Below are 25,112 nucleotides of genomic sequence, written 5' to 3'. Positions count from 1 at the left end.
GTATGTATGTGTGTTCATGTATCCTACATCCCCAACAGCTAAGAAGAGTTTTGTGGACAGCAAACACTTGATAAATCACCATTTCTCTAGGAGGTAGAAGCAAGGAAGTGCCTCTCTCAAGACCTCAGCTACACCTGAGAAATCCAACTGCAAGACATTTGCTCTATTCAGTCCTACATGGGACTCACCGCTTTTCCCCTAAGATGACATGTCCACAGTTGTCGTATGAAAATACACAAAATGACTTTTTTCCCCCCAAAATGACTCTTAAAGGTTCCTATCAAATGGCAATAACTACAGTTAATATACAACATAAAAGGAAAAGAAAAAGCTTCAAAACCAGAATTTCTGACAATGTTGTTCTCCCCTTTGGCTGTTCTCATGCTCTTTCAACTCTCAAACATCATGCACTTTTAGCTTTACCCAACAGCACTTACCTTTAATCTTCTGCGGTTCATTCTGACATACCAATTGGTGAGAGTATCCACAAACTTGACCAGGCGAGGCACTACAGTATAAAGCCTGTAAGCTACAAGTAAGAGAATCAAACTCAGGCAACCTAGGCCAGGCCTTGGGATGGAAGGATGGACACAATAAAGAACAAGCAGCCTCTAATATTCAGGGTCTTCATGCATTAAGGAGAGAAGAGTCAGACTGAAGGAAACACAAATGGCTAATCCATAAAGGATGTACTATATATCCTAAATTATTTCAAGAGTGCAAAACACTATTCACTTTCTTGGAAGCTTAAGATTCTGGGAAGTTCAGGGTTCAACTCTTTTGTTTTGTGCTGGTATTGGAGTTTGAACTTGGCTTGAGTGTTGTGTTATACCTAAGTTTTTTCTCTCAAGGCTGGCACTCTACCACTTGAGCCAAGCTCCATTTGTGGCTTTTGCTGGTTAACTAGAAATAAAGAGTGTCTTAATCTTCAGATTTCAACCTACTGAATAGCTAAGATTATAGGTGTAAGCTACTAGTATCTGACATGGGTTCAACTCTTAAGAGAATAAATGAGTCTCATACATAATGGGCAGCTAACTAGGGCCACCAATAGTAACTAAATGATGCAATCACAACTCTATGAGACAGGATCTCCTTGTTCTCCCAGATGTGAGGGCCATGGGCATGGAGGTTATGCTGGCCAGGTTGGGTTCGAAATGTAGTATGTTTGCCTTCTTGCATATGAACCACTCATGTAACTAGTGAACTCTAATTCCTAGGTAGACTGGCTCAGGTTGGGTTACAGACTTTCCAGATCCAGCTTCATGAAAGTATTGGCAACTGGTGATGAAAGACAGCAGGAGGGCTGGGAAGGTGGCTCAGTGGTAGAGCTCTTGCCTTGCATGCCTGAGGCCCTGGGTTCGATTCCTCAGCACCACATAAGCAAAAAGAAAAAAAGCCAGAAGTGGCACTGTGGCTCAAGTGGTAGAGCGCTAGCCTTGAGCTGAAGAGCTGAGGGACAGCGCCCAGGCCCAGAGTTCAGGCCCCACGACCGGACCCCCCCCAAAAAAAATAAATAAATAAAAAGGAAAGATGGCAGGAGCCTGGTGCAATAATCCTGTTTCCCTCCACTTGTACAATGCCTGAGTGTGTGGGGAGAGGCGGCATGCTTCAAGCACCATTGTTCCCTGGCAGAAGTCAGCCTTGTAGTGTCTTCCATCTCCATTATATTAATAGAACCAACAGTCTCTTGATTGTGATCTTTATGCATGTTTAGTACGGTGATCACATTTTTGTGACACTTGTAGTATTATCAGACTCCAAGTCCTGGGGGGGTGGGAAGAAGGGAGTGGGCAGACTAACTACAGTTAGTCTCTTGCTCTGACCAGAGGGTACTGTCAAACAGGGTACAGGAAAGACAGGTTAATCTTCCTGGGGTGCACAGAGATCACACACTTGTTGCCCTCACTGTACTAATAATGAATACTACTGAGTCCGTTTCTGAGGCTCAAAGAACGGAGTCAACCCTCAGGTGAGTGGTAAAGCTAGTTTTTGTTTTTTTTTTTTTGCCAGTCCTGGGGCTTGAGCTCTACCACTTGAAGCCACAGTGCCACTCCAGCCTTTTCTGTTTATGTGGTACTGAGGAATCAAACCCAGGGCTTCATGCACGCTAGGCAAGCACTCTACCACGAAGCTACATTTCCAGCCCAGTAAAGCTAGTTTTGAATGCATGGCTAACAATAAAGCCTCTACTCTTCTGTAGGGGAAATGAGGTTGCCGGTCTCCTCATACAGGTACCCAAGGCCTCTGAAACAAACCTTTCTATATGCCTTAACAAAATGGCAAGTACCCAGAAGACACTTACAAAAAGAATAAACAGTTCTTATCCATGGGAGAAGAGCCTGAGAGAAACTTACCTGCCATTTCAGTCTCAAAGAATCCTATGAGTGACTGCATGAAGGATAGGATCCATCGGTCTGTGATGTTAGGGCTTTCTTTAACTGTGTTCTCATTGTAAAGGAATTCTATTTCTTCCTCCTAAAAATGGAAAAATTAATTGCCTGGGGGGAAATTACATCACTAAAATGGAAAGGAAACAGCACAAAATCTGTGTTTGCAGCCTAAACTTCTGATATTTAGTACTATTTCCAAGACAAGTACTAACTTGGGACATAATGTCTTAAATTAATTACGGTAATAAGTGAAAAAACTCTTATACTACTGCACTAAAGAGCGGCTCTAAAGCTGGGTGTCAGTGGCTCACACCTGTAATACTAGCTACACAAGAGGCTAAGATCTGAGGATCGTAGTTCAAAGCCAGTCTGGACAGAAAAGACCTGTGAGACTCTTCTCCAATGAACCATTTAAAAACCAGATGTAGAATTGTGGCTCAAAGTGGTAGAGCACTAGGCTTGAGCTAAACAGCTCAGGGACAGTGACTAGGTTCTGAGTTCAAGCCCCATGATAGACAAAAAAAAAAGGAGTGGTTCTAAATTGACATTTGAAAATACTGTGTAGGACTTGATTTCTTTCTACTCTGCACTTATCTTTCTTGATCCTAAAGGCCTTTTTACCTATCTCTGCTCTGAAAGCCCAACTCCCTTCATGGTCTGGTTTTCATGTAGCACCAGCACCAACTGTCAGGACAGAGGTAATAGAATTTCTCCCCAGAATTAAGTGTCTCATGGTAGGTTGCAGTCTATGTCTTTATTTTTGTGCCAATATTGGGGCTTGGAGGGCCTGGGTGCTGTCACTGAGGTTTTTTTTTGCTCAAGGCTAGTGCTTGTACTACTTGATCTACAACTCCACTGTTGGCTTTTTTGTAGTTAACTGGAGGTAAGAGTCATAGACTTTCATGTTCAGGCTGGCTTGGAATCTTGATCCTCAGATCCCAGCCTTCCAAGTAGCCACCAATGCTCAGTTTATGTCTTTTTATTTTTTTTGTCGGTCATGGGGCTTGAACTCTGGGCCTGGGTGCTATGCCTTAGCTTTTCAGCTCAAGGCTAGAGCTCTTCCACCTGACCCACTGTGCCACTTCAGGTTTTCTGAGTGGTTATTAGAGATAAGGGTCTCATGAACTTTTCTGCCCAGGCTGGCTTTGAACCATGGTCCTCAGATCTCAGTCTCCTGAGTAGCTAGGGTTACAGGTGTGAGCCACCAGCGCCCGGCAGTTTATGTCTTCCTAATGTTCCTGGTAGGGACCCCCACCATGGGCAGCAGTATTGCTTTTTTGTTTAATTCCACACCATCATTTGTAGAGCACACTTGTCTTCTAAGGATTGTCTTCCCTACTTGGCAGGATCACATGCGGAAAAGGTGGAAGGGTTACAAAGAGAAGAACAGCTAGGAGCTCAGGAACATGTTTGTCTTTTTTATTTACCAGGGAAAAGCATGACTGGGAGGCCCAGGGTGCCCTTACTAGCAGAAGCTGGACTAAATACAGAGGAAAATCACACTCACTAAATAGAACAGTTACTACAAGTTCTGTTGTTAGATAGTGGGATAACAGGATGAGCGGGCTTGGAGCTAACACCACCTTAGTCTTAATGCACACAAAGGAACATGTATTGGTGATAAAGATGATGGGCCCTAGCAATGGCCAACTCAGGACAGAGGATGGACCTGAGCCCAAGAACTTCTCAGCATGGGTTTCCTGGATGGGCAGAGATCACCACTCTGAAGGACACATGCACACATATCACAACTGGCATTTTCTATCTTAACAACCTATCTAGAGCTGCTGTTACAAACCAATGCCAATCTAGAGTGGTCTTCCCTGACCACCCTCTCAAACAGGTGACCCTATCCCCCAGGCTCTGTCTCTACCCTTCATTCAGGTGCTTACTCTTGATAGACTTTTGTTGCTGTGGTACTGGAGCTTGAACTCAGGGCCTCATGTTCTTGCTTGTTTTTTTTTTTTTTTCCCATTCAAGCCTGGCATTTTACAGCTTGACCTACACCCTTACTTCTGACCTTTTCTGGATAAGGAGTTAAAGAGTCTTCAGGAATATTTCTGCCTGGATTGGCTTTGATCTGCGATCCTTAGATCTCAGCCTCCTGAGTAGCTGGAATTACAGGCATGAGCTACCAGCACCCAGTTCTAGTAGCTAATTCTTATAATTTCTCCCCCAGTTTTACACCCCATTGGTTCCCTGAGGGGAAGGAATGTCACTTAACATGGAATGCCTGCAAACCCCTGACTGATGAACCAAATATGTGATATTACTCTTCTTCTTCTTCTTTTTTTGTCAGCATGGGGCTTTAAACTCAGAACCTGAGCGCTGTCCCTGAGCTCTTTTGCTTAAGGCTAGCCTCTTAATACCTTGAGCCACAGTGCCAATTCTGGTTTTCTGATGGTTAATTGGTGATAAGAGTCTCATAGACTTTCCTGTTCTGGCTAGCTATGAACCACGACCATCAGATCTCAGGCATCTGTGTTGATAGGATTACAGGCGTGAGCTTACCAGTGCCCGACTGACACAACCTCTTCTTGGGGAAGGTTCATGTCTCCTCTATGAGACACACAGGACCCCAGACAGCTGTACCAACTTGGTGTATGGCTTTTCCAGGGCTCTCCATCCGTGGACAGTAGAAAAATGTGGCCATGAGGACCTACACTGAGCTTCATCTCATGGCTCTGCCAAAACACAGTCCACTGGGCTGGGAAGGTGGCTCAGTGGTACAGTGTGTTTGCCTTGCATGCATGAGGCCCTGGGTTTGATTCCTCAGTACCAGATAAACAGAAAAAGCCAGAAGTGGCACTGTGGCTCAAGAGGTAGAGTGTTAGCCTTAAGCTGAAGAGCTGAGGGACAGCACCCAGGCCCAGAATTCAAGCCCCACGACCGACATAAATAAAACAAAAAACCCCACAGTTCATCGTAGTGCATACCTTGTGAAGTCTCATGACATTCTGGATGAAGAAACGATATGCATTGTACCAGGGGAGCAATACATCCTTCAGAACGTCCCGCACACCTTCCTCCTTAAAGCGGAGATTTTCTGCTCTCACCACAGGGGAATTAATCAGATATAACCTGAAGAGGGAGATATTTCATGCAGGAAAGTTCCATAGCAAAGCAAATATTGACATACTAACAGGGCAAGATTTAAACTATATACTTTCTACAAAATGGGAAGCTTGTGAATATGCTAAACAGTCAATTTGCAACACATAGGATTCTTACTTTGTGTATGACACCTAACAAATTAAAGGATAGAACCAGATGGAACCCCATAGCAAAACATGGCAGGAACAAGAGGAGGGTTGGTCAGATCCTTAACATGAGCCAGTTCCTCTGTTCTATGGATACTAGTCATATTCCTGGCATAGGAGAACATGGGTTCAACAGAACAGCTGTCCCAGAATGAGTGCAGTCTAGAACGTCGGTAGCAGAGGTCAAGGATGCTGCTAAACATCTCTAGGACAGCCCTTGCAATAAAACACCCTCTGATCTTAGGCTATGCATGACTGTGTCTGATGGTACAAGCTATGGGGCTGGGAGTAAGTTTTACCTAGGACTTAAGGATGCTAAAGATGACGTTTATGTCCCTTTCAACTCGAAGAATGTGTAATTTCATGATCATGGCTACTTGAAGCAATGGCTCTAACTTCTTCTAAATGGTTCTGCAACTTCTTCAATATTAATTTTTTATTCTTGTATAAAGGTATCCTCGGGCTGGGAAGGTGGCTCAGAGGTAGAGCGCTTGCCTTGCATGCATGAGACCCTGGGTTCGATTCCTCAGCACTCCATAAGCAAAAAGAAAAAAGCCAGAAGTGGTGCTGTGGCTCAAGTGGTAGAGGTCTAGCCTTGAGCTGAAGAGCTGAGGGACAGTGCCCAGGCCCAGAGTTCAGGCCCTACGACCGGACCAAAAAAAAAAAAAAAGGTATCCTATGTTCTAAAAATCTAAAATAAAATGGACAATGGGATAATTCTACTACCAATAAGGAATCTAAAAGGAAGCATAATAGAGCAAGCCCAGGGATGCCTTAGATGGCTCATAAAATCTAGAATAAGTCTTCCACAAATAGACTATTAGGTTAGAAAATATTTTAAAAACTATGCTTAGGATTTAAAATTAGCAACTATATCAATGTAACGTTCCATATAACATAGATCCATAGTTAAAAACAAATTTAAGATTTTGATTAGTAGGATTGGAGATGCTGTCATAAAAAGCGAAAAGCAGTCGCAAGGCAAAGTACTGGTTAGTACCTGAGTGCATCAGCACCATACTTCTGGATGATCATAATTGGATCTGGATAATTCTTTTTTCTTTTGCTCATTTTTTGTCCATCACTGTAAAAGAAAAGGAAGATGTCAATTAGACAATTAAATAAGTGACCCTTCCACATGAACACAGATTATTTGCAGAAAGAAATATATAAATGCATGTCTGTATGAAATTACATTAACTTAGATACAACTAGTGAGTGTTAAGGCACAACAATAAGGTAGCTTTGTTGACTCTAAATACCATGATTAAATCTATGGATAAAGCTTCAGGGTAGATTAGAGAAGATGCCTAGCATTTATCAAAGAAAAATGAAAACTTAGCACTCACAAAAAAATGTACACAAATGTTTATGATAACTTTCTTCACAATCACCAAACAGAGAACCCAGATTGCCTTCCAGAGGTGGAACGCTGGGAAGTGTGAGACCCTGGCTTTGAACCCAAAAGCAAAATAAAACAAAAAAAGTGAAATGTAAAATGAAAAGTTTTGTTTTTTTTTGATATGGGGCTTGAACTCAAGGGCCTCACACACTCACACATTCACTTAACATTTTTATTCAAGGCTAGTGCTCTACCCATCCCCATATCAAGCTTTTTGCTAGTTAACTGAAGATAAAAGTCCCATGTACTTTCTGCCTGGGCTGGCTTTGAACTTAATTCTTAGATCTCAGCCTCATGAGCAGCGGGGACTACAGGCATGAGACACCTATGTCCAGTTGAAAAGATTTTCTGATATCTATGTGCAACATCCAGACCTCTGAGGAATTCCGCTGAATGGAAAAGGGTTAATCTTCCAAAATTATATATTAGCTGTCTAATTTTATTGTTGTTTGCTTGTTTTGATGCCATTCTTAGGGCTTGAACTCAGGGCCTGGACACTGTCCCTAAGCTTTTGTGTTCAAGGCTATCACTCTACCAGTTGAGCCACAGCTCCACTGCTGGCTTTTTCCTGTGCTGGCTGACTTTCATTCTGGATCTTCAGATCTCAGCCTCCTGAGTATCTAGGATTACAGGCAAGAGCCACCAGTGCCTAGCCATGGGTATGTAATATTCTTAAAATGATGAAATCACAGAGATGGAGAACAGGTTACTAGAGATTGGGAATGGTGTGTCAAGGGTTCATGTGGGGTAAATAATGTTATAAAGACTAACAGAGATTTTTTTATGGTATTGAGTGCCTGGGTGGAGTATGACCTGACTTTCACTAGCTCTGATCCTGACATTCCTGAGAGACAGCGCCCAGGCCCAGAGTTCTGGCCCCACAACCGGACCCAAAAACAAAACAAAACAAAATAAAATAATAAAATAAATAAAAAAAGGAAGGGTGCTGGAGGTGTGGTTCAAGCAAGCATAAACTCTGACTTCAAATTCCAGTACTGGACATAAAAAGAAGAAAAGAAACAAAAAGTCTCAGATGAGAAAGGGAAAGATTAGAGGTGGAATTTAGCTAAATTCTTCTATTTAAGAAAGAAAATGTGGCTTAAGTGCAACCAGAGTATGGTTGTTTTGAAAACTTCTGGGAGATAAGAGCAGAGTATGTGGGCTGGAACTAGTCACTTCAGAGAACAGTAGACAGACTTACCTTGCTAGGACAAGTCCATTTACAATCACATTCTTGAAAGGTGGTTGTCCAAAGAGGGCTGTGGCCAGCACCAACAGAGTGTAAAACCTGTACAAAAAACAAAACAAAACAAAAACCTCAGGAAAACCAGAAAGAAATTGAAGCACAGGAAAAAAAAAGTATTGCTTACTAGATTGAACCTGTATTTGATACATTATACTTTTTGATAATCATCACATAAAGCAATTATTCTGATTGTACATCAGAATCATTTAGGATAGGCTAAGATATACAGAAGTACAAAATTCACAGGTCAATCAAATTAGGAGTCTTTGGTTTGCAAAACAAAATTTGCTTTGAACAGTAATGTGCTGACCCTCTTGCTGCTACCAGGATCTCCAAAGGAGGGGAATCCTCACTTCTTTGGAGCCAGTGATCTGGCCAGAAATGCATGCTTAGAACAGCTGGTATAGATGGGACATTCTGATGGAAAAATATGTAAAAAACATTCAAGTAAAACTCAAAAGACTGGCTAGGCCGGGCACCAGTGGCTTACTCCTGTAATCCTAGGTACTCAGGAGGCTGACATCTGAGGATTGCAGTTCAAAACCCAGCCTGGGCAGGAAAATCTGAAGACTTTTATCTCCAGCAGTGGCACAGTGGCTTAAGTGTTAGAGTGCTAGCCTTGAACTGAAGAGCTGAGGCCCAAAGTTTAAGCCCCACAAAAAAAAAAAAAAAAAAAGGACTGGCTAGGTGCTAGTGGTTCATACCTATAATCCTAGCTACTCAGAGGATGAGACTTGAGGATCCTTCAAAGCCAGCTTGGGCAGATAGAAATCTGGGTCTCTGATCTCAAAGTAGCCAGCAAAAAGCCAGAAGTGTGAGTCTCAAGTGGTAGAATGACAACCTTGTGAGGAAAAAACTAAGGAAGATCTTGAGGCTCTGGGTTCAAGCTCTAGTATAAATGCAAACAACAGGTCTGGGAAGGTGGCTCAGTGGTAGAGCACTTGCCTTGCAATGCATGAGACCCTGGGTTCAATTCCTCAGCACCACATAAGCAAAAAAATAAATTAAAAAAAATAAATGCAAACAACAACAACAACAACAAAGTCTAAAGACTATATTACATATGTTACAGAAGTCTAGAAAAACCTTTATTTGGAGTTTGGACCAAGTACAAAACAAAGCCCTGAGCTTAAACCTCAGTATCAGTAAACAAAGCAACCAACCTACTTTTTTCTTTGTCAGGCACTATGCATTGCTCACACCCATGTTATTTATTATTATCTAGGGTGATGTTCTCATGCTACCCTACAAGAAAAATGAACCCATGGGGAGGAGACTAGACTTTAATCTTAACATAACTATAGGCCCAGAAAGCCCTGTTTCCAAAGAGGCAGCCAGTCCTAAAGGAATAGGAAAAGGACAGAGAAGTCACAGGACTCAGTAAAATTTTAATATGTAACACTTCATCTTTCCTTAGAGAAACAAGCTCACTAGAAAATCATCTGCCCTACCTAAAAACCCAGAATTTGTTTCTAGAGTCTGTTCTTATGGATAAATGGGTTGAAATCTGGAAACAGCTAGCTCATGGTACAACCCTACAGCATGAATCCATTAACTAACACAAGTTGAAAAAGCAGAAAATATCAATTGTTTAATTTTACTCAAAGCAGCATTAATAAGGGAAGTATTTAAGTAATGGACTAATGAACAGTCTGAAGCAGGGGGGAATAACAGTCTGACTTGGCCCCAGCTACTAATACTGGCTTAATAAAATCAACCAGAACACTTGCAGGAAGAACAGGCATACCATCCTCTGGTTTGGTCAATGCCTTCAGCAATGAAATCTGCAGGAAAAGCATCTTCAAACTCCTTCTTGTTTTCAAATGGATAATGAACTTGAGCATAGGGCATGCTGCCACTCTCAAACCAGCAGTCAAATACTTCTGAGATTCGCCGCAATGAGCCTTTCCCACAACGGGATGGAATAGTAAGGTGGTCAATGCTAAAAACAAAAGTTGCAACTTTAAGTTAAGCACAATGGAACTTGCAGTTTAAGCATCAGTAGGAATCACAAAGCGCTGACAAGATTGTAGTTATGTACAATATTTTGGTCGATGAGGACGGTGTATACAAGTAATCTCATAAGATCATAATGTAGCTATAGAAATCCTGTCACTTAGTGACACTGTTGTAGTCCTAAAACTGTAGCACAATGTATCATTCACTTGTTTGTGAAGTACACAAACCTACTAAAGCTACAAGATGTATAAAAGTACTGTATAGTACATATTATGCTACTGGCACCCATTTACAGCTTATGTTTAACATGTGTCTTGATGCCATCTAGAAGTTGACTATGTTGAAGAATGATTGCTCTGTACCATCTAAGTTTGTGAAGCATGCTCTAGGATGTTTGTATCATAGCACAATTTTAAAAGAACACATACTATGAATAAATAATGCATGAACTATGTGCATTTACAGACTGAAATAGCAGTTCTTAAAAGCTTTCAGAGAAAATGAACTATATAACTGTAGGTGGGAATGAGAGGGAAAAACAAAGGGGTGACATCCAAAAAGAAATGTACTCTTTATCTTTGTACATTACCTTTATAATAACAATTAAAAATTAAATTAAAAAGAAAAAAAGCTTTCAGGGAGCATCAGGAGTGTCCAGTCATACACCAAAGTCACCTGATGTTTTAATCAAAGAGAGAGGGCAACTTATCTCAGCTCGACATGAACTATCAACAAAGTAATTACTAAACTAGTGTTTTACAGGTATACCTGCAATGCACTACAGACTGTGTGGTAACAGGAGGGTGACAGGACTGAAGTAATTCAAGCATTCAAAAACTAACCTCTCTCGGTGGAGATCTGAGATCTTTACTCCTGACAGTTCTTCAAGTTCTGCCATGGATCCAATGCAAACTACCTATGAAAAAGCAAAGTGAAGAACAGGAGTTCCTTAGTGCCAGAGATCATGCTGAGTTAATTCATATAAATGAGACTCATGTTTAGTTTAAGAAATTTCTGATTTTCTTTAGAAGTTCATTAAGAACTACAAGCATGGCTCAAGTAGTAGAGTTACCTGTTCAGCAAGTGCAAAATTCTGAGTTCAAACTCCAGTACTGCCAAAAAGCCAAAACCAAACCTTAGTCTGGGCTGAAGGACATGGAAAAGGCAAATGCTAATTTTTCTTTTTTTTAATTGTGAAAATATTGTACAGAAGGGTTACAATTACATGGCAAGATAATGAGTACATTTCTTATCAAGCATTGTAGCCTCCTCCTTTGTTTCCCCTTCCCCCGCCCCCAACCCTCCTCCCCCATCCCCCAGCAAATGCTGATTTTGCTACTTTGTTACCCATACCTGTACCAGAAGGTTCCTACATACAGAGAATTTTAAATATTCAGTCATGGCATGTGTGCATGTGTGTTGGTACTGGTGTTTGAACTCAGGGTCCTGAGTCCTCTTTTGGCTTTTTTACTTATAGATGATGCTCTATCACTTGACTCATACTACAGAGAATTTTAAATATTCAGTCATGGCATGTGTGCGTGCGTGCATGTGTACATATGTGCTGGTACTCCTGAGTTCTCTTTTGGCTTTTTTACTCATAGATGATGCTCTATCACTTGACTCGTGTGTGTGTGTGTGTGTTGTGTGTACATATGTGCTGGTACTCCTGAGTTCTCTTTTGGCTTTTTTACTCATAGATGATGCTCTATCACTTGACTCGTGTGTGTGTGTGTGTTGTGTGTACATATGTGCTGGTACTCCTGAGTTCTCTTTTGGCTTTTTTACTCATAGATGATGCTCTATCACTTGACTCGTGTGTGTGTGTGTGTGTACATATGTTACATATGTGCTGGTACTCCTGAGTTCTCTTTTGGCTTTTTTACTCATAGATGATGCTCTATCACTTGACTCATACCCCCAGCCCAGCATTTTGCTAGAGATAAGGGTCTTTCAAATCTTTCTGTCTGGGCTGGCTTCAAACTAAGATTCTCAAGATTAGCTTTCTCAGTAGCTAGGATGACAGGCTTGAGTCACTGGTGCATAGATTAATAGTTATTTTTGAAGGATTTACTATATGCAAATCTCTGCCAAAAACAACCTGAAGTTTATTCTAAGGCATCTTAGTTTCTTTCTGATCTCTGAATCTGGCTCTTTAACTGGAATCCAAAGATAATTCTAGAACTAAATTATATACTAGATCACAACAAAAAAATCAGGATTGTATCTGGGTAAAGAGCTTAGAGGAGAGGCTTTGGCACCTAGAATGTGATGATCATCTGACAGGAGCTGTACCAACAGGAATGGCTGAGGCTTTCAGCCAGGAAGGGCTTCTGCTACCTACAGGTGCTCCTGGCCTCTGTCATAATCTACTAATCTCTGGGGTACTATTGCTTATTATTGCTGCAAAGCTTGACACTACACAGAAAGCCCTACCATGGAAGTATGCATGCATGATTATCTATCATCTATTTACACACACACACACACACACACACACACACACACACACACACACCACAAAATTAGAAAGTTAAAGGTCTGCCATGCTTTGTTTAACTTAAAAAAAATCGCCAAGTTTTCCTTTAACCTTAGGTTAATGCTACAGTGATTAAGAGGACATCAAGAGAAATCAATACAACACAAGAAGTAAACAATGGGGATTTCCCTGAGAAAAACACTGTGTATACGTGTGCGTGCGTGGGCAGGTGTTGATATTGGCACTTGAACTCAGTGCCTGGGCACTATCCACTAGCTTTTTCCCTCAAGGCTGGCACTCTACCACTTAAGACACAATTCTACTTCCAGCTTTTTGGTATTTAGTTGGAGATATGAGTATCACAGACTTTCTTGCCTAGCTGGCTATAAGCCATGACCCTCAGATTTCAGCCTCCAGACTAGCCAGGATTACAGACATGAGTGACTAACAACTGGCTACCAACTGAATTTTTCTTTTTTTTGTTCCACTCCTGGGGGTCGTTAACTCAGTACCTGTGTGCTATCCCTGAGTTTTGTTTTTTTTAAACGCAAGGCTAACATTCTACTATTTGAGCCATAACACCCTTTCTGCTAAGGGTCTCACAAATCTGCCCAGCTGGCTTCAAACTTCAATTTTCAGATCTTAGCCTCTTGAACAGCAAGAATTACAGGCTTGATCTACTGGCACCTGGTCAAATTGTGTTCTTGTAAAATAAAAATTAAAACTCTAAAACTAGATTCTTATATCATCCCACGAGGAAATAAAACAAAACATGAGGAAATAAAACACTAAGAAAGCAGCAGCAGAAAAAAAAGCCGTATTTTTATACCACATTCATAAACCACAAAGTAGCAAAAGTGAACATAAAGACATATGATGCTACCTCACCTCCTTCAAGTCTTCACTGACCCACAGTGGGATGGGGGTGCCCCAGTATCTGTTTCTGGAAATTGCCCAGTCATGTGCATCTTTTAGCCAATTTCCAAACCGCTTTTCTCGTACAAACTCTGGGACCCTGCCATAAACAGATTATCAATTATGTAAGAACCTATATAAGACAAAAGCCTATGTGCAATTCTTTGTGGACTGAACACTCTAGAAATGCTGAGCTCACTGCGAGAAACATGTCTTCTGGATATGTCTTCAGTACATGCAACCACCTGTGCTGTCACCACTGATTCTTAGCATACATGCCTGCCACACTCACCTCTCCACCTTCCTCTCAGCTCAAGATCCAGTAATAAGGCAATTTCCTCAGCTTGCAGTTTCTCACCTGTCTTTGCTGTCTCTCCTTCTCTGCCATCCCTCCCATTCCCAGTATTATTGCTTCTGACAGAAGAAAGCTCCTAATCCCTAGAGGGTTGGCTCCATATGATCCTTCCTAAACATAGGAATGAGTCAGAGCACTCCAAGGCTCTCAAGTTATTCTCTTCTCTCTTTTTGTTTGGTTGGTTATGGGGCTTGAACTCTGGGCCTGGTGCTGTCCCTGAGCTCTTCAGCTCAAGGTGAGCACTCTACCACTTGAGCCACAGTGCCTTTTCTGGTGGTTAATTGGAGATAAGATGACTTTTTTGCCTGGGCTGGCTTTGAACTGTGATCCTCAGATCTCAGCCTCCTGAGAAGCTAGGATTACAGGTGTGAGCCATCAGCATCTGGCTTTCTTCTTCTCTTCATTATTACACTTAGCATCCTACACAAATCAGTTTCTATGTCCACAGTCATCTTACTACCATTCTGTACCCAGTACCTCACACACTGGAGAACTAATGAGCTTGCTATCCATAGAAATTCAAAACTTGTTTTAAGAAAGATGAGGATGCTTTTACTATACTAGAAAAAATTACAACTTGTAAACCACATCTTCTATTATCCATTCTCCCAAAATCCAATGTATTGCTGAGGCCTTGTGGGAAGTACAAATTTCAGTGTAAACTCCCAGTGAAAAATGTTTTTTGAAATACATAAAGCCTTTTTCCATTTTTGTACACACAGGCTGAAAGGATGTAATTTCCCTCAGATGTCTGTGTTGTGACATCTCCACAAAGACAAGAGCAGGAGGCATCACTTACCCCAGGACTAGATGTGATAAAGCATTAAGAAGCTTTGGCAGATACAGACTAAAATAATGCTTATCATGAAATTAGACTCTTGAGTATAATCTCAGGGTCATTTCCCAGCAAGTGGCAGTTGCTTATTTCCATTGTATGTATAAGTAAAGGTCTGGCCCTGGCATTGTTCCTGACCTTTTTTTTTTTTTTTTCATTTTTTTTTGGTCCGGTCGTGGGGCCTGAACTCTGGGCCTGGGCGCTGTCCCTCAGCTCTTCAGCTGAAGGCTAGCACTCTACCACTTGAGCCACAGCGCCACTCTCGGCTTTTTTCTTTTTGCTTATGGACTGCTGAGGAATCGAACCCAGGGCCTCATGCATGCAAGGCAAGCGCTCTACCACTGAGCCACCTTCCCAGCCCCTGTTCCTGACCTTTTTTGCTCATGATTAGCACTCTACCACTTGAGCCACAGCTCCACTTTTGACTTTTTGGTGGTTTGGCTTCAAATTGTGATCCTCAGATCTTAGCCTCTGAGTGGTTAGGATTACAGGCATGAGCCACTGGTATTCTAGTTGTCATGTTTCAAAAAATATAATTTTATTGTTGTTATTAATGTGCTGTACAGAAGTATTATCATTTCATAAGTCAGGTAATGAGTACATTTCTTTTTTGGACAGTATCACCTCTTTCTTTACTTTCTCCCAGTTTCCTCCTCTGATCCCTAACTACAAGTTACGTAAGTCATTTTTCACATAGTGGACAATGAATAGCAAAATTTCAATTGTTCACCATTGTTTTAAAAAAAGGCCAATGCTTCCTTGCATGCTGTATTATAAGAAGAGTATTACTTTTGTCCTAAAATATTGAATTATTTTGTGTGACAACATATGGAATAAAGACAACTGATACAATAAACAACAAAAGATGACTATTAATTTGGAGGGAGTATGACTTACTATTAATTTGACCATTAATTTGAAAAGGACAGTATGAGTAAACATGTCATGCTTACCAATAACACAGGTCGTTGTTCTTCAGAAGCTGGTCCGCCATGTGCTCCACGCGCACAAACCAGCTGGGCACCGCTTTGTAAATGAGTGGGGTATCTGACCTAAGAACAATGAATCACAGATATAGCTGGGTAGATGGGGGTATGCAGGCACCCAGAGGAAGATCAATTTTCATTCTCTTACTAACATCACCACTGTCTTCTCAGCTAATATTCACTTTCATTATATAAACATCTGTTTCTAAAACTGTTCAGCTCTCTTCATGATACAAGAAGCTAAAAGCTAAAATAAGAGTAAGATTAGAGCCAAGTTCTTGTGATTCATGCCTGTAGTCTTAACTGCTTAGGAGGCTGAGATCTGAGAATTTCAGTTTGAAGCCAGCCTGGGAAACAAATCTGTGAGACTCTTATCTTCCATAAATCACAAAAAGCTGGAAGTAGAGGTATGGCTCATGTGGCAGGGTACCAGTCTTGAGCAAAAAAGCAAAGTAAGAATGTTAGGTTGAAATGAGATGTACAAGTCGCTATGTTGAAAAAGGAACTTTACAACTTTGGTGGGGGGGGCGGGGGGGGGGAACTTTGGTGGGGGGGGTCCGGGGGAGGAGGAGGATAAGAAGGGATGGGAAGGAGAAACAAAGGAGGAGGCTACAATGCTTCATAAGAAATGTGCTCATTATATTTCCCATGTAATTGTAACCCCTCTGTATAGTATTTTCACAATAAAAAAAAAAGAATGTTAGGTTGAGTTCAAGCCCTAATGCTGGCAGAAAAAACAAACCACTACCACCACAACAAAACAACAACAAAAAAATAGGATTAGAAATAAAACAGTTCTGTTCATGAGTTTTTGAGGTATGATATGAATGTTAACACAGAGAAGGAAATGTGGAAAATGAATTTTAGGCTAATAAATGTTACACTTGCATCTGAATATTTATGTTGTTATTCCCCCCCCCCCCCCCAGGCACTGTGCATTAGCTTTTTTGTTTGTTGGTTGAGTGCTGTCCCTCAGCTCTTCAGCTCAAGGCTAGCATTACCACTTAAGCCACAGCACCACTTCTGGCCTTTTCTGCTTATGTGGTGCTGATGAATCGAACCCAGGGCCTCATGCATGCAAAGCAAGCATTCTACCACTAGGCCCCTTTCCCAGCCCCTGTCCATTAGCTCTTTGCTTAAGCTTGGTGCTCTACAACTAGCTCTACTAGCTTTCTGAATTAGAGATAAAAGTCTCAGACTTTCCTGCTTGGGCTGGCTTTGAACTGCAGATCTCAGCCTCCTGAGTAGCTGAGATTATGGGCACAGACCACTGGACCCAGTCTACATTATGATCTTCTATTAAAATCTGACAAAACCATTAGTTTCTCAATAAATCCTACTATAGAATTGCAGAAATATTGGTCAGCCTGAAACCAAATGTAGTGACAACACAAGATAAATTTGCATATCTCTTCTTTCTGTTTTTAATTTGGGGGTTGTTACTGGGGTCTGAACTTATTAGGGTTTGACTTGCTAGGCAGGTCCTCTGCTACTTTAGCAGGTGTGCCAGCAAATATGTCTATTTTTGTCACAGTGTACCTAGGGAAAGAGACAATTTAATGCATTTATAAAACTCTCTTCCATTTGAAATAAGGGAATTTCTAAGCACTAATTGTAGGTTACACATAAAATGGATCTACAGATTTAAAGGTACAGCACACACAAGTATACAAACACACTTGAAGCTCTACTACAAGTCTTTTTCTCCTCTTACCTCCAGCAGAACGGGTAGCTGTGAGTGAAAGTGCTGGCAATAAGAAGTCGGCCATGTTCCTTCAGTGTCCTGATGATATTTTTGTCAGCATCCTTTTTTTAAAAAAATAGAAAACTTAGTCAGTAAACAACATACCATACTCAGTAACAATGCAATTATATTACTAAATTCTGACCTTTTGTTGTGAAATAAAAGACACAAGTAACACATTTCATTTAAAATTAGTCTGTTTAAGTCAGGCTCAGTGGCTCATATCAGTAATCCCAACTCTCAGGAAGAAGGGATAAAGTCAGCACAGGCAAAAGATTTAATGAAACTCTTATCTCAATCAAAAAGCTGAATGTGGCGGCCCATGGCCGAGGTCCCAGCTACTCAGGAAGCCATAGGTAGAATGTTGTTCAGAGGCTGGTCTAGACAAAAACATAAGGCACTACTCAAAAAAATAGCTAAAGTAAAAAAGGTCTGGAGGCAAGACCAAGTGGCAGAGCAACCATAAGGTCCTGAGTTCAAACCTAATTTTGCCAAAAATACAACACACACGCACACATACACATATATATGTACATATTATACATATATACAATGCTCTGTTCAGGGGACAAGATACAACTCAGTGGTAGAAAGCTTGCCTAGCATGCATAAGGCTCTGGGTTCAATCCATAGCAAAACAAAAAAACAGCAGCAACAAAAAGCAAACTGCTCATTTTTAACCATTCAAGTATTTTAAGTACTTAATATTACATTCCACAACACTTAAGGTGGTGAAGGTTTCCATCAGAAATGATTTAGGGTCAAAAGATAACTTTATGAGACATAAATCAGATTTTCTGACTTCTATATTTAAAGCTAAAGCAACATTGCCTCTAAGATGACTCTTTGAGAGGAGCTGATATGTAGTGGGAAAAAAATCCAAAAACACTAAAAGACAAAATAAAAATAACTTATTGGATTGATTACAACTCAGTTATAAATAATGAAGGATATCAATTAGTTGCACTAACTTTCTCAGTGGGGGAAAAAAACCTGATGAAGTAAGTATGATAAGACCAAATCTTCTACATTATATGAACTACAGACCTTCACATACTGTCCCATGAAATCTGTCACTTCTGCTGTGAAGCAGCCTGAAGCATCCACAGGGCAAATGGGGACTGAGTCTTTCTGAATAATGTTGGCATCCATACAGACTCGATAGTCATCCTGGGAAAGGCAACAGGAGGCAGGGTGGAGAGAATAGAACAGAAAAAACAAACAAAAAAAGTGGTTGTGGAGAAAGAAGGAAGCATAAGATAGATTTGGGAGGATTTTTCAATATTTCAGTATCTATACTGGATCACTTCAGCCTCTTAACTGAAGATGACACAAGACCATTTAGAGAATGAAAAGCCTCAGAGCCAGGCAGAAATCAGACCATCCAGCCCTATTTTCCCCACCATTATAATGACACAAAACTGTCCTAAAACTAAATCAAATTTGACTTGTCATAACAGCAAATAAGTACAGCTGGGAAAGAAAAGTAATACACAGGTATGAGGCATGAACTATTTAGTACATGGGACTAATATACACACAGATGAAATATCCCTTACACCCTTGTCAAGAGACACCCTAAAGGATGGACACATTGATCTAAATTAAGTAAACTGGCCTCAGATAGCATAGCTGCCCTAGATTACCATCATGCTTCATAATATGTGTTAATAATTAATAATAATTAGAGCTCTAGTCAGGCAATGGTCTGAGCACTTTACCTCATTAGCTTATCTCACCCTAACAAGGATGCTGGGAGAAGGCAGACTGGTTAGGATGGGAACTGTATATACAAGTTTCCTGAGCCATCTGGGGGCAATGAGCCAGAAAACAGGCTAACCCAATGGATTAGACACAGTAAAGAACTTTAGATCCACAGCTTATCATCCTATGATATTTACTTCTCACAAACACATTCATGGAATTATGTTACTCACAGCACCGAAGTAAGGGGCTTGATGCACAACCCCTGTGCCTTCTTCCTCCTTCACATAGTGGTCAACAAGCACACTGAAAGCACCCTTCTCTTTATACTGGAAAAGAAAGGCCAGTCTGTATTAGGGTACAATAAAATGGGTTCAAATATGATAAGAACCTGAAAACAAAACATTCAACATGTGAAGTTATTTTTAGATAAGAGTTCACCATTATTATAGGTTAGAAAGAAACATATTGATCTGGTACTCCATTTCCTTAGATCATGGCTTACCACATACATAGGATATAATTATCTGAAGACTTGCAGAAAAATTTTCTAAACTCTCTGACCAAATAAGTGGGTCTTTTCATTACTCCCAACCACCACAATTGTCCCAGTATGAGTTTATTGTACTGTCTCAGAAAACTTGTTCCCTCCTTAGCACAAAAAAATGCTGGGTTCAATCTCCAGCACCAAAAAGTGCTTTCCCGAAAAAGTACTCCCTAAATAACTCACTTCCTAGTGCATTTTCAGTCAATATGTGTGCTTTGGTTCTCCTTTTCCTTTTAATTAAGTTCAAGCTCTTTAGACATTAAAGTAAAATATGTCATTACATAATCATGCCTGTAATCCAACTAGAAGTGAGGAGGCTGAGATCAGAGAATTTGAAGCCAGTTCAGGAAGAAAAGCCTGAAACATTCTATTTCCACCATGGCTCAAGTTCTAGTGGACCAGACAAGCAAGTTAGCCCAGCAAGTTCAAAGCCTTAAGTTCAAGTGTTGATTGACACCAGTGCACACACACAAACATGCAAGAAAACACACACACACACACACACAAACACACACAAAATATTTCTGGCCTTACTATTCCCAAATAAAGCTTAAGTGGCTTGTCCAAATCATATCGGCTAACAGTGATAAAACCTGAAGAAACCTCTTCTGGCTTATCAAATGAGCTGTTCGTTTTAACTACACATACCATGGCATTCTGCTTCCTTACATCTTAAAACTGAATCTTTAATTGCTCTAACTTAAGTCACCTTGAAATAATTTAAAAAAATTTTTTTTTGGGGGGTCCAGTTGTCGGGCCTGAACTTTGGGCCTGGGCACTGTCCCTCAGCTCTTCAGCTCAAGGCTAGCACTCTACCACTTAAGCTACAGCACCACTTCTGGCTTTTTTGTCTTTTTGCTTATATGGTGCTGAGGAATCGAACCCAGGGCCTCAGGCATGCAAGGCAAGCGCTCTACCACTGAGCCACCTTCCCAGCCCCCTTGAAATAATTTTGTAAGGTGTTGCATGAAGGTGTTAGGAAGTCTTTGACATCATAGGTTTTTGTTTTTTTTTGGTGGGTTGTGGGGCCTGAACTCTGGGACTAGGCGTTGTCCCTCAGCTTTTCAGCTCAAGGCTCGCATTCTACCACTTGAGCCACAGCGCTACTTCCTGCTTTTTCTACTTATGTGCTACTGAGGAATCAAACCCAGGGCCTCATGTTTGCAAGGCAAGCACTCTACCACTGAGCCACCTTCCTAGCCCCAACATTGTAGGTTCTTAAAATCATATGCACACAGGAAAAACCATGGAGTATCAATGGATCTAATTATAAGTGAAGAAAGGCATCACTGCCCTCTGGTCCATTTCAGAATATACCTAAGCTGGGCTGGGAAGGTGGCTCAGTGGTACAGTGCTTGCCTTGCATGCCTGAGGCCCTGGGTTCGATTCCTCAGCACCACATAAACAGAAAAAGCCAGAAATGGCACTGTGGCTCAAGTGGTAGAGTGCTAGCCTCGAGCTGAAGAGCTGAGGGACAGTGCCCAGGCCCTGAGTTCAAGCCCCATAACCAACAATAACAAAAAAAGAATATAGGGGGAAAAAAAAAAGAATATACCTAAGCTGAGTCTGGGCAGCCTTCCTGGCCAGCTCAGCACATACCACTAAGGGCTGCAATGCTGTCCCTAAGGCAGCAAATATAATCATAGCTCCCCTTAAGATTTCAGAACAGGAGGTGGCTCAGTGGTAGAGTGCTTGCCTTGTATGCATGAGGCCCTGGGTTTGATTCCTCAGCACCACATAAGCCCAGGCCCAGAATTCAGGCCCCACAACTGCCCCCCCCCCCAAAAAAAAAGAAAAAAAAAGATTTCAGAACAGTTGAGTGCTAGTGGTAATCCTAGCCTACTCAGAAGGTTGAGATCTGAGGACTACAACTTGAAGCCAGCCTAGGCAGGGAAGTTTGTGAGACTCTTATCTCCAATTAGTCATGACAAAAAATCCAGAAGTAGAGTTGTAGTTCAAGTGGTAGAGTGCCAGCTAAGAAAAAGATAAAAAGCTAAGAGACAGACCTAAGGCCCGAGTTCAAGCTCCAGTGCCAGCACACATACACAGAAATATTTCAGAACAGTGTAATTTAGGTGTGTATTATGCAGTTTGGTCCCAAGCAGAACATATAATATTTGCATACAATTCATTGAAGGTCTGAAGATAAATCAGGAAGCTTATTTAGTGGATAGGTGCTATTCACTTTATTCCAATATATGCTGGGTGATTATTCCAGAGAGAAGTTTGACTTCAGCTGACTGTTCCTGTCTAGGGTAGGTAGCCCTGTGTATTGCTGTGAGTGAGCCAAGTTTTCCTGTTTTTTTTTTTCTTTCTTTCTTTCTTTTTTGGTCAGTTGTGCGGCTTGAACCAAGGCCTGGGTACTGTCCCTGAGCTATTTTTGTTCCAAGCTAGTGCTCTACCACTTTGAGCCATAGTGCCACTTCCAGTTTTCTGGTGGGTAAGTGGAGATAAGAGTTTCACAGACTTTCCTGCCCAGGTTAATTTTGAACAGTGACCCCCAGACTCCTGAGTAGCTAGGATACAGGTGTTAAGCCACCATTGCAGGGCTACTGAGATTCTTAATAGGGTTGTAATTTGGAAATATGAAGAGTCTCTCAGATAAGGAAGAGATTTTCAACAATGAACATGTATGATATACAAAAGAATGTAGGCAAATTTTTCAAAGGCATATCGAAGAACTTCTGTTAAAGAAGGCATTTTAGTTCAGACATGAAGCAGGAAAAAAAAAAGGATGTTTAAAATGGGAGGAAATTTTTATGAAAAAAGATGGAAAAAAAAAGAGTCAGTGGGCAGCAGGACAAGGGTCCATTGGTAAATGGTCAATGGCTTGCAAAGAGAATGGGTCAAGGGCAGAACACACAGAAATGTTGAACTTCAACTTGAAAGTCATTAAGGAGAAGTAGAAAGACGTGAGGAATCAAGATAAAGAACACCCTGCTGTCAGTGGTAGAGCACTTGCCTTACATGCCTGAGACCCTGGGTTCGATTCCTCAGCACCACATAAGCAAAAAGAAAAAAGCCGGAAGTGGCGCTGTGGTTCAAGTGGTAGAGCGCTAGCCTTGAGATGAAGAGCTGAGGGACAGCGCCCAGGCCCAGAGTTCAGGCCCCATGACCGGACTCCCTCCCCCCCCCCCAAAAAAAAAGAAATATACTCATTACCTAACTTATGAAATGTTAAAATCCTCTGCATATCAGCAGTAAAAAAGGATATATATTAAAAAAAAATGAAGGAGATAAAGTTAGGACCTGTCGTAGTGCCTAGATTTAAAATATCTACCATGTCAAATTCCTTGAAGGAATTCTATATACTTTTACATATGATATTATATTCTGAACACTATCTTAAACTGTAAGAATTGTCACAAAAAAATTCTCCTAGCAGACTTAAGGACTAAAAATAAACACATTTAAATCTTATCGAAGCTGGGCACTGGTGACTTATACCTATAATCCTACCTACTCAGGAGGCTGAAATCTGAGGATTGTGGTTCAAAGCCAGACCAGCAGGAAGTCCATGAGACTTTTTTTTTTTTTTTTTTGCCGGTTGTGGGGCCTGATCTCTTGGCCTGGGTGCTGTCCCTCAGCTCTTCAGTTCAAGGCTAGTGCCACAACGCCACTTCCTGCTTTTTCTGCTTATGTGGTGCTTAGGAATCAAACCCAGGGCCTCATGCATGCAAGGCAAGCACTCTACCACTGAACTACCTTCCCAACCCTCCATGAGACTCTTTTTTTTTTCATTAATAAAATAAATGGTTTATGTTTTATTTATTTTTCCCATGACTCTTATCTCCAATTAACTACCAGAAAGTCAGAAGTGGTAGTGTGGTTTAAATTGGTAGTGTTAGCTTTGAGCAAAAAAGATCAGGGACAGTACCCAGGCCCCTAGTTCAAGCCCCATGACCCCTACCTGCCTCCCACAAAAATCCTATCAAATATAATGTAATTCCTTTTGAGAAAATTGTTTATATGCATTCCTATATAATTTTAATTTCAAATAAGAAAGCAGAATTAATGACAATGCTAAAGTAGAACTTTCAGATTCAGGCACATTAACCAGACCACTATAAGAATAAGACAATGTAAATTCCATTTCAGTTAGCAGAGTATGAAGAGCTGAAGAACAGTGTCTCTGAGCTTACCTTCAGAAAATAGTCAAACAAGGGCTTGTACTTCTTGCCTTTGAGATAGGCACCAGGGAACCTAGAAATAAGAGAAAAAGCAAATTCAAATGAACAATAAGGCTAAAAGAACCTAAGAAATGAAACTAAGTTACATTAAGTCACCATCCCTTCTGGTTAGTCACAAACAAATTAAACTTAGAACTTAATTTGAACATGAACATAACTTTCAGATAATAAAGCTATCTTTCTCTTTTTTTTCCTTGAAGCTTATACTGAGGCTCAGACTCAGGGCCTTCCATTGTTGCTTGGCCTTTTTGCTCAAAGCTAGTCCTTTGCCACTTTACGCCATGGTTATTCTTCTGGCTTTTTGCTAGTTAATTGAAGATAAGTCTCTGGATTTTCCTGCCTGGGCTGGCTTTAAACTTTGAACCTCAATCCTCAAATCTCAGCCTCCTGAGTAGCTAGGATTACAGGTATAAGCAACCAGTGCTAGCCTAAAACTTGTCTTTTAAAAAGCAATGTCAGACACACATACCCATCAATTATTTGAATAATCACCTTTCAAGGATCTCATAGTCACTTTCCAATTTATAGAGGGCTGATAATCTAGCTTCCATTAAAATGAGCAATTTTCCTCTGGCAACATCTATGAGAACAAGGAAAAAGAGTGGAGCTTAGTAATATTAGACCAGCTGACTTTAAATACAAACATCAGGCATGCTATTTTTTCTTACTGAGAAGCTTCTACATCTCTTGTACCTACAACTAGTGTGCCCACAACCCACAGAGGAACCCTGCAACGCTTCAAGGATGACAGTAAGACACAGACAGCAAAGGCAGTAAGTAGATACTATTAATTGTATTGATATCCCTTTTAAGAAAATTAGTGAAAATAAAATAAAATGAAAAAAAAATACAAACAAAAAAGAAAGAAAAAGAAAAAAAAGAAAATTAGTGATATACAAAGTTCTCTGTAATCTAATCCTTGTATATGTTTATTTAGTCATCTATTCATTTATTTTCTTTTTTATTTTTTTGGGGGGTCTGGTCATGGGGCCTGAACTCTGGGCCTGGGCGCTGTCCCTCAGCTCTTCAGCTCAAGGCTAGCGCTCTACCACTTGAGCCACAATGCCACTTCTGGCATTTTTCTTTTTGTTTGTGTG

At 40.8% G+C, this 25,112-nt stretch overlaps 1 protein-coding gene across 1 annotated transcript in view; it reads right to left on the bottom strand.

Moving 5' to 3' along the window:
• Positions 1–25,112, bottom strand: part of Iars (isoleucyl-tRNA synthetase) — a 70,782-nt gene that overhangs the window by 24,556 nt on the left and 21,114 nt on the right. Inside the window, exons 8-21 of the mRNA XM_013026425.1 lie at positions 24,508–24,595; positions 23,968–24,028; positions 19,512–19,607; positions 18,622–18,744; positions 17,545–17,636; positions 15,798–15,896; positions 13,628–13,754; positions 11,103–11,176; positions 10,049–10,243; positions 8,257–8,343; positions 6,654–6,737; positions 5,330–5,474; positions 2,358–2,478; positions 438–529 (exon numbers count right to left, since the gene is read on the bottom strand). Of these exons, the coding sequence (XP_012881879.1) occupies positions 438–529; positions 2,358–2,478; positions 5,330–5,474; positions 6,654–6,737; positions 8,257–8,343; positions 10,049–10,243; positions 11,103–11,176; positions 13,628–13,754; positions 15,798–15,896; positions 17,545–17,636; positions 18,622–18,744; positions 19,512–19,607; positions 23,968–24,028; positions 24,508–24,595 (1,484 nt within the window). The remainder of the gene's footprint in view (positions 1–437; positions 530–2,357; positions 2,479–5,329; positions 5,475–6,653; positions 6,738–8,256; positions 8,344–10,048; positions 10,244–11,102; positions 11,177–13,627; positions 13,755–15,797; positions 15,897–17,544; positions 17,637–18,621; positions 18,745–19,511; positions 19,608–23,967; positions 24,029–24,507; positions 24,596–25,112) is intronic.

Source organism: Dipodomys ordii, unplaced genomic scaffold, assembly GCF_000151885.1.
Source record: "Dipodomys ordii isolate 6190 unplaced genomic scaffold, Dord_2.0 Scaffold93, whole genome shotgun sequence".
Classification (NCBI taxonomy): Eukaryota; Metazoa; Chordata; class Mammalia; order Rodentia; family Heteromyidae; genus Dipodomys; species Dipodomys ordii.
This window is presented reverse-complemented; position numbering and strand designations above follow the sequence as displayed.